This window comes from Egretta garzetta, unplaced genomic scaffold (genome assembly GCF_000687185.1).
Source record: "Egretta garzetta isolate BGI_Z169 unplaced genomic scaffold, ASM68718v1 scaffold68, whole genome shotgun sequence".
Taxonomy (NCBI): domain Eukaryota; kingdom Metazoa; phylum Chordata; class Aves; order Pelecaniformes; family Ardeidae; genus Egretta; species Egretta garzetta.
Genome location: NW_009260774.1, coordinates 2994206 through 3002235, shown reverse-complemented (window position 1 = coordinate 3002235; position 8030 = coordinate 2994206). Strand labels below are relative to the sequence as shown.

The 8030-nt window shown below is 38.5% G+C and overlaps 1 protein-coding gene across 1 annotated transcript; it reads left to right on the top strand.

Annotated features, from left to right (window-relative positions):
* Nucleotides 1-194: 194 nt before the first annotated feature.
* KRR1 (KRR1 small subunit processome component homolog) lies at nt 195-7716 on the top strand. The gene is made up of 9 exons (XM_009646319.2): nt 195-377; nt 870-1004; nt 1213-1338; nt 1438-1521; nt 2174-2230; nt 2724-2894; nt 3063-3140; nt 3258-3351; nt 4968-7716. The coding sequence occupies exons 1-9, from the start codon at nt 195-197 to the stop codon at nt 5108-5110; spliced, it is 1071 nt and encodes a 356-aa protein (XP_009644614.1). The 3' UTR covers nt 5111-7716.
* The last annotated feature ends 314 nt before the right edge of the window (nt 7717-8030 follow it).

Sequence of the window (8030 nt, the reverse complement as noted above, 5' to 3'; positions counted from 1 at the left end):
CCCCCCCGCCCCCAAAAAAAAGCTTAAACCAGTAACTTATTTAATGCAAAACCGCATTCAACAGAGCCTTAAACGAAGTTTTGTGTCCGTGCTTTCAGTTATTGTGTCTTTTGTAAACGGGGAGGAGAAGTAATAGTCACTGATGAAAGAGGAGGAAAAAACAACCTTTTTTTTTTTTTTCTTTTTTAATACCCATGACAGTTGATGAATCTGAGCTTCTCACTGTGCCAGATGGATGGAAAGAGCCAGCCTTCACAAGAGAAGATAATCCCAAAGGGCTGCTGGAAGAAAGCAGTTTTGCGACATTATTCCCAAAGTACAGAGAAGCGTACTTGAAAGAGTGCTGGCCGCTCGTCCAGAAAGCCTTGGGTGAACATGTATGTGTGCTTCCTGTCTGTGATACTATGTTTTATCTTTTGGGAGATACAGATGATAGTGAAGCTTTTAAAAATACTGCAACTTGCTTTTCTTATAGCATATTTGTATATATGTTTCTACTGTGCTTGCATTTAGTATTGGTAGCATCATTTTTTTATTGCATTGAATTTGGTGAAGGTCTGCGTAGCCAGACTTGCAGTTCTTTACAGATGGTGTCAGCAAAGTTCTGCAGCAGCAAGCATCTCCTCATCCAGATGCTGACAACTTTGTTGCTCCTGCATTCAAGGGAGGTGACATTCTGGGCCTTGTGATGCATCTATTGAGTCTTTTTTGTGTGTGAATTTCCTTAAGCTGGAAGTCACTTTAGGAAATTTGGAAACTGGATCTGCATTCAGTATGTAGCATTCTGTTAATAACCTTCTTACTGCCAAAGATCAGTTCTGAGGCTCTTATTTAGAGATTGAATCACAGTTTCTTTTTAAATGTTGCAGTATGTGAATGCAACGCTGGATCTAATTGAAGGAAGCATGACTGTCACTACAACTAAGAAGACTTTTGATCCGTATGCAATCATCAGGGCTAGAGATTTAATAAAACTTCTGGCAAGAAGTGTTCCATTTGAACAGGTCTGCATTAAATCCTGGAAGTTTGTATCAAGTTCTGTCATAATACTTGTGAAATAATACGTTTTAAAAAGGTGGGATTTTCAAGTGAATCAAGTAAATAAAATACTTTTTTGAAGTAACTCTATCCAAAATCGAAGTGAGAAGAATAAACTGCAGTATTTTCTTGACTCTTCTGAATATTACATTTGCCTGCTGCTTTTCTCTTTAGGCAGTTCGTATCCTTCAGGATGATGTTGCCTGCGACATCATTAAAATAGGCTCTCTGGTGAGGAAGAGAGACACTTTTATAAAAAGAAGAGGACGGCTTCTTGGGCCCAAAGGATCTACTCTGAAGGTATTCCCATAGGTGTAGTAACCAGAAAATTCTTAGACCCAAAGTTCTGTCAAGTCTTCAGTTTACACTTAATTTCTTTTTTTTTTTTTTTTTGTGTAGGCCCTGGAACTGTTAACAAACTGTTATATTATGGTGCAAGGCAACACTGTTTCAGCTCTTGGACCTTTTAGTGGGCTAAAAGAGGTAAGGGGAGGCAGATGAATGGTTTGTGTAGTGTACTTCTGTACTCAGCTAGAGAGCAGACAAGAGGCAAAATCTGGCAACGTCAGGAGTATCTCATGGACTTTTCAGCTGTGTGTTAGTAAGCTACATTCACATGAATGTCCATAGTCTTAGTGTCTTAGCTGCTGATTTTTGTGTAGACTTTGAGATCTTTCTGTCTTTGAAGTAAAAAGGTATTTGTGAAATACTGTTGGGTTTTTTTAGCAAGAATTTTTGTTATTTCAGAGAAGAGGTGTAAGAGTGAGAATACTGCAGAGTTAATGATATATAACCTTCTAAGGAACATCTAATATATTTTTAGTAACTATGTAGGAGAAGAATGCTTGTCAAAAGCAGGAGTTTCTCATGACACCATACAATCCACAGTAACATGAAAATATGAATGATTGTGGGGCATGCTGGAGTGTATTAGAAACGTGGCAGTGTTCTTGATATTTCTGAAGTGCTGTGCCTTCCACTTAGCCATGTTTGTTAGGTTTTTAAGTATACCTACTTCTGGGGGCCAGGGCGGGGAGAGGAAGCATAGTAATATACCTGGTATTTTAATTGATTAGAATATGAAATACTTGCTGAGTTTTTGGTGGTTTTTTTTTTTTTTTTTTATTAAACACAGGTTAGAAAAGTTGTTCTGGACACAATGAAGAATATACATCCCATATATAACATTAAGGTTAGCATGGTCCACTGTGCATCTTTATTTACAAGAAAGTGCCGTTTCTTCTCGGAGAGTTGTATGTCAATAATTTACATGTCTCTGTGTGGTAATCTATTTCTGTATTGTGGTGCTTTAAAAAAACCCTGACTTTGATAACCTCTATTTTATCAGGATGTAATTCCATAATTCATTACCAGTATCTGAGAAAACATCAAAGGAACAGTGTGCATAAACTTTCCTCTCTTCAATTGTTTGCTTGGTACTTGCTCATTTAAACTGAGGCGCCTTCTCCAGTGCATTCTGTCCCCGTTTTGAGACATATCTATCTTTCTGATTCTGCTGTTTGTAATTAAGCCCCTCTGCTCTTACTGAAGTGAGAGATGGAAGGTTTGGATATAGCATATTCACTGTAAGAAAGTTTAGTGAAACTTATAATTTGGAGCTCTTGGCTACTGCTGTAATACTATTTCTTTAATAACTTCTTTGTGACGTTCTAAATCTGCTGAAGACTTTGATGATCAAAAGGGAACTATCAAAAGATCCTGAATTGAGGTCACAAAGTTGGGAAAGATTTTTGCCTAAGTTCAAGCGGAAGAACTTGAAAAAACGCAAGGAGCCAAAGAAGAAAAATACTAAGAAGGAGTACACGCCGTTCCCACCTCCGCAGCCAGAAAGCCAGGTCAGCCAAAACTTTATTTGGTTGTGCAGGAATACAGCATGACTTGAAATCTTGTTCTTCTCCCAAGAATTTGGGAGGTGTTTTCTGTCAAGTTCTGATTTCTTGATGCTATACGTCTGGCTTATGCTGCATAATTACCTAAAACTTCTCGGTACTTGTCTTACGCAGATTGATAAAGAATTGGCAAGTGGTGAATACTTCTTGAAAGACAGGCAGAAGAAACGAAAGCGAGTGGAAGAAATAAAGGTAAAATTGTTCTAACCCCCTGTTCAGTTAAAAAGCATTTGACTGCTGCCTTGGATTTTTTTTTTGTCCCTTTTGCACTGCTCTACTGATACTTGACCTTTTTATTGGTAACTGTAGGCAAAGCAAGCAGATGCAATCAAGAAAAGACAAGAAGAAAGAAATAAAGCTTTTATCCCACCAAAGGAAAAGCCAGTTGTGAAAACAAAGAAAGGTAAGCATTTATTTTTTCCTGTTCTAAAACCTTTTGCTGTTGATTCCTAGGCAGACTGATTTTGCAAAGGTATGGCTGTAGGAAATAAGAAAGTTCATGCAAAAAAATCCTGATGGCTAAATCCATGCCTGGAGTTGCCAGGGACAGTAGAAAGATCATGCAGCCCCTAATTCTGTACCTATAAAATGACAGTCCTCTGTAGAATGATTTCCTGATGGAGATACTAAGACAGCCATCTCTATTGGTTGTTCTGGCTACATCAGTTTTTGGCTTTCAGTCTTGTAGTGAAGCTGCCATAACTTTTGCACTCAAATGACCTTTCTGTTAAGAAAGAAGAAGCTTCAGAGCAATACTTGGAAACTTATGCCACAAGTAAGTATTGGTATAAGATAGGGTAAAGAGCTGTTTTGAAAGTTGAAGTGAAACCACGCTATATGCAGAGTAAGAACTTGTTTTCTCAGACGATTTGTTTTTTATGCACTAGAGAAACAAGTCTTCTGTTTTCTTGGATTCATTGATTATACTACGTGTTCGTTCATTGTATTAGATAAACTATGTATGTTTTGTGTTAGGTATACTACCTACATACTATTACACTATATATTGCAGAGTTCATGTTTCTCAAAAAGCATGTGTCCTGCAGCATTGATACAGTACTTTTTTGTGATGGCAGTAAATTTATAATAATCCTGCTATTGACTGTACTGTATCTTAAATACTGTGCTTTTCTAGCTGCTTTGTGTTTTGACCTGAAATCCTTCAGTCTTCCAAGAATAAATGACAGCAATAGTTTGTTTGTAGAGAAGAACCGAGATCCAAGAAGGACAGCTGGTACCCACTGTGAGATGTAGGAATTAACTGTGAGATAGAAGAGTTTGATTCAAACTCATGACTCGTGCCCAAAAGAGAAAATACCATCACCTAGATGAACATAAGAGTAGGTTATTCAAATTGCTCAGCATTAAGTGTTATTTAAGTATTCTGGCACTCCCTGTAGGAGTCTCTTATAAAGGTCTTTGTTCAGGGATCAAATCAAAGATCTGTATCAGATCCCCTCAGCCCGCAAACAGTCCCTGTTTCCAACAGCAGTTGTTAACGGATGGCCAGGGAGAGAGTGTAAGGATGAGACAGGCCTGTTTGGGATCTTACCACCTTAGTTACATGCAGAAAGACAAAATCCCGTGAAAGCTTCTCCAGGTATAAGAACTCAATAATTAATTTCTTCTCTTATGTGAGACCAGCCAAGCCAATAGGCCTATGTCCAAGAGGGTGTGTATGTATTCATTCCGGAGGAGTACATCTGTGGTCTGAGGGAAGTGGGTGATAATAGTTTGTGTGTGTGCAGTGTCTGGTATCTGTGTTTAAATGCAGTTGTATAGGATTTTTATATGACTGTTCTCTTTTGAATTCTGCTGAAAGAGGTTTGTGGATATTACTAGTTTAAAAAAAAAACCGATTAGAATAGTTTATAAAATCATTAATAAACATAAAATTGGTCCTAACCAGTGCCACAGGATGCAGCTTACTGTGTTTACATATGAAATCATCTTGTAGACTGTTAAAACTTAGAAAAAGTAAAATTCATGTTTGTTATCTGTGTGTTTTTTACTACGTAGCTTCTACTGAGAAAAAAATTGATATTGAAGCCATCAAGGAGAAGGTAAAGAATGCAAAGAAGAAGAAATTAGGAGCACTTCCTGTGGAAGAAGTCAAGTTAAAAATGGCAGCAGATGAAAAGAAAAAAAAGAAAAAGAAGTAATTCACCAGTTGAGATGCTCACTTTTTTCCTATGTTAATGGACATTTTCACACTTGGAAGATTGGAGACTTCTTGCTGTCAGTGTAATATGGACAAGAAAAGACTAGGTAGAAAGTTCATTCTCTTTTCATAAGTACACTTTAATTAGTGGACCTGAAGCAGCTGTGCAAAATTGCCAGGGTTGGTGAAGAAAATCTGTGCTGCTGTGTTGTTTGAGAAGGTAAGAGAGTGTATTTGGACAATGTCCATCTGCCTAAAGGGAAGGTTTCGTAATAGAAACATTTAGGATTTTAATGCAGGATGTTAAACATTAGGGTCAGAGAACTCAGTGGGAGTTCAAGGTAATTTTTTTGTGAAAGACCACCAGACTATATGCAGCCTCAGTTACGGTGATAACTTTTGCAAAACGGGCAAGACTTACTACTATATTATGCTTTTGTTTCTGTAAAAGCTGGTAATTTTTGCATGTCTCGTTTTGGCGTTAATAAACTATTTTAATACATTGTTCTTAAATCCTTTAGTTAGTTATCTACTGCACAACTTACGTGTTGTTTTCCAGGAAACAAGCTCACACTTCATGTGACAATTAAAGAAACAATAATCTTAATTGAATGCCATTAATAAATTGACATTTATTAGCATTGTCCTAGAGCTTGTTAGGCAGAATGTGGTTCAAACCAAGTGTCTTTCCACCTGGAATGTGCTGCAGGGAAAGCATAAAGTCTTGTTACCTTTCTTTAAATATATTATTAATGTATTTCTTGCTTGCAGGAAAGTCTAAGAAACTGTATTCCTCTTTTTTTTTCTTTTTTGAGGCCCTTCCCCCTTTTTTAAAGGAAGTCTAGAGGTTTTTAGCGTCCTGCAAATTGTGACGAAATAAAGTTCACTGAAGAGCAGATGTTGCTTATTTTGTACATCTGAGATTAAAGGACCAAATGTAATGATTAGGAGGTGGTAGAGCCACACCGATTTCATGATTGTTTTGGAATGGTTTTGCCAGGTTTTGGAGTTTTGATCACCTGCATGTGCGGTGGAAATTATTGTGGTAGAACACTGCGACTTGCTGCTTTTAGGTTAGTGACTTTTTATTTGAAACTAGTAAGTGAAGACACAGCCACTTCCTTTTTTGCGTGTATAAGAGTATAGTATATATGTGGTTATATAGCCAAGTACGTGTGCGTTGCAAAATAGCTAAGATGCTTGCCCTTCAGGGCAGGGGACAACACTAACCTTAGCGTGCCTTTCAGTTCCGTGATCACTTCTTGGCACTTAATTGTTAAGGAAAAAACACTCTCAATCCTTTTCGGGACTGCATTGTTCATAAACAGCGGTTTAATTACTTGTGAAATCAATCAGGAAAATACTGCTTCAACAGATACTTCACTGAGAATATGATAGTAAGTCACAAACACCCATCTCGGAAACTGCAGTGACCTGATGGGTTTAGCGATGCCAGCACTATGAAAAGCTTTTTAGAAACACCAGCTGGTGTTCAGCAGTGTACAGGGGTGACCTGAGTTCCGTACCAGTCAGGTAGTTCAGACCTCTCATATAGTGAAAGGACTTACTTCAACAGGAGGCGCTGCAGTACATGAGTTTAGATGTCTGTTCTCACCGCGTGATCCCACGGATGAGCGCTTCAGTGGAAGCGTCAGCAGAGCTAGAAGCCAGTGAGGAGGAGCCTATTTTTGGAAAGAGCATGAGTGTGTTAGGGATGGGAGAGTCCTTGATTCTAGTCTCAACTGGATGAGGTCCCTTCCACCGCAGAGGACTGGCACAGGTGTTCCCCTGTTTGTTGTTTAAAAAATTAAAAACAAGTGCTGGGCTGGTTGCCCTGCCCTGGTCTTGCAGGCTGGCTTTTCACTTCAGGAACCTGATCTAGCTGAAAGCACCCTATGAAAAAGTGTTTTCCAGCTGCATCAGTTAACTGCCTGGTAGCCTGAGTTGCAGTACGGGAAAACATAGCTCAGCTTGGTGGCAGCTTGACCTTAAATTATATATACTTCCATTGTGCTTTTTTAATTTAGAACCCACAGCTGAGGCATCTGTGTAGCTTTTGCATCAAATCCCTTTCCATAGTAAAACTCTTAACAGACTTGAGGGAGTCTTGTCCTCCTGTTGTAATGGAGTAAAAAGGCTTCGCGTTGTGTTTAATCTTTTTCAGTTGTTACGGTTGACAGGTCTCAAGGATTGTTGGTTGGACATTTACTTACTTAAACTGGAAAATCAAGAAAGCTTACTCGTATTCCTGTAGGCAAGGTAAACCAAAGGATTTGACTGCCTAGAGTCCATATCTGAATGGTAACTGGCTGCGTGGGCGCTCACTGTTGGTGCTTTTTGCACCCGTTTTCTCAGAGAGCACGGCTATACAGTTCTAACACTTGTGTAAAAAGTAAAGAACAGAAAACAAAGTGGATTTGGAAGGGTGAAAAAGGTCTTTCGGTATTTTCAGAACAGCTTGAACTATTGCAGACTGTCTCCTTAAACTGATTTTAGAGTTTACAGACTTGCAAGAAAGTACCCAAAGGCTGTATTTATATTTCAGTGTTTTGCGTTTATCATATGGAATTCATGGGCATATGCCATAAGATAAATGTGGACAACTCAAAGCAGTTTGATCGTCAGGAGTTAAATATCTGGATTTTTGGATGTCCTTAAAATGAGATACAATACCTGTTTAGCTTTGACTTTTTCAGGCTTTTTTCCTTGAAAGATACCATGCTGTAAAGTTTCGGGGTGTTTTTCCTTAAGCCCCAGTGATTTACAGGGTTTTTAACAAAGCTTTTTCTGTGGCATTTCCTTAGAGCTGCTGAAGTATATAGTTAAATGACAGTGCTGTGAATGTTGTGAACTTTAAGGGCTCTGTGTTCATGCTGTTTACTCTCCTGGAGACCAAGCAGAGATTAAACTTAGCAGGGAAG

Excerpts from the sequence above, each read along its gene's own strand:
- KRR1 (XM_009646319.2), top strand. The coding sequence starts at position 195 with ATGACAGTTGATGAATCTGAGCTTCTCACTGTGCCAGATGGATGGAAA. Across the intron at positions 1,005-1,212 it reads GAAGTGTTCCATTTGAACAG|GCAGTTCGTATCCTTCAGGA; the intron begins GTCTGCATTAAA and ends TTTTCTCTTTAG. Across the intron at positions 2,895-3,062 it reads CTCCGCAGCCAGAAAGCCAG|ATTGATAAAGAATTGGCAAG; the intron begins GTCAGCCAAAAC and ends TGTCTTACGCAG.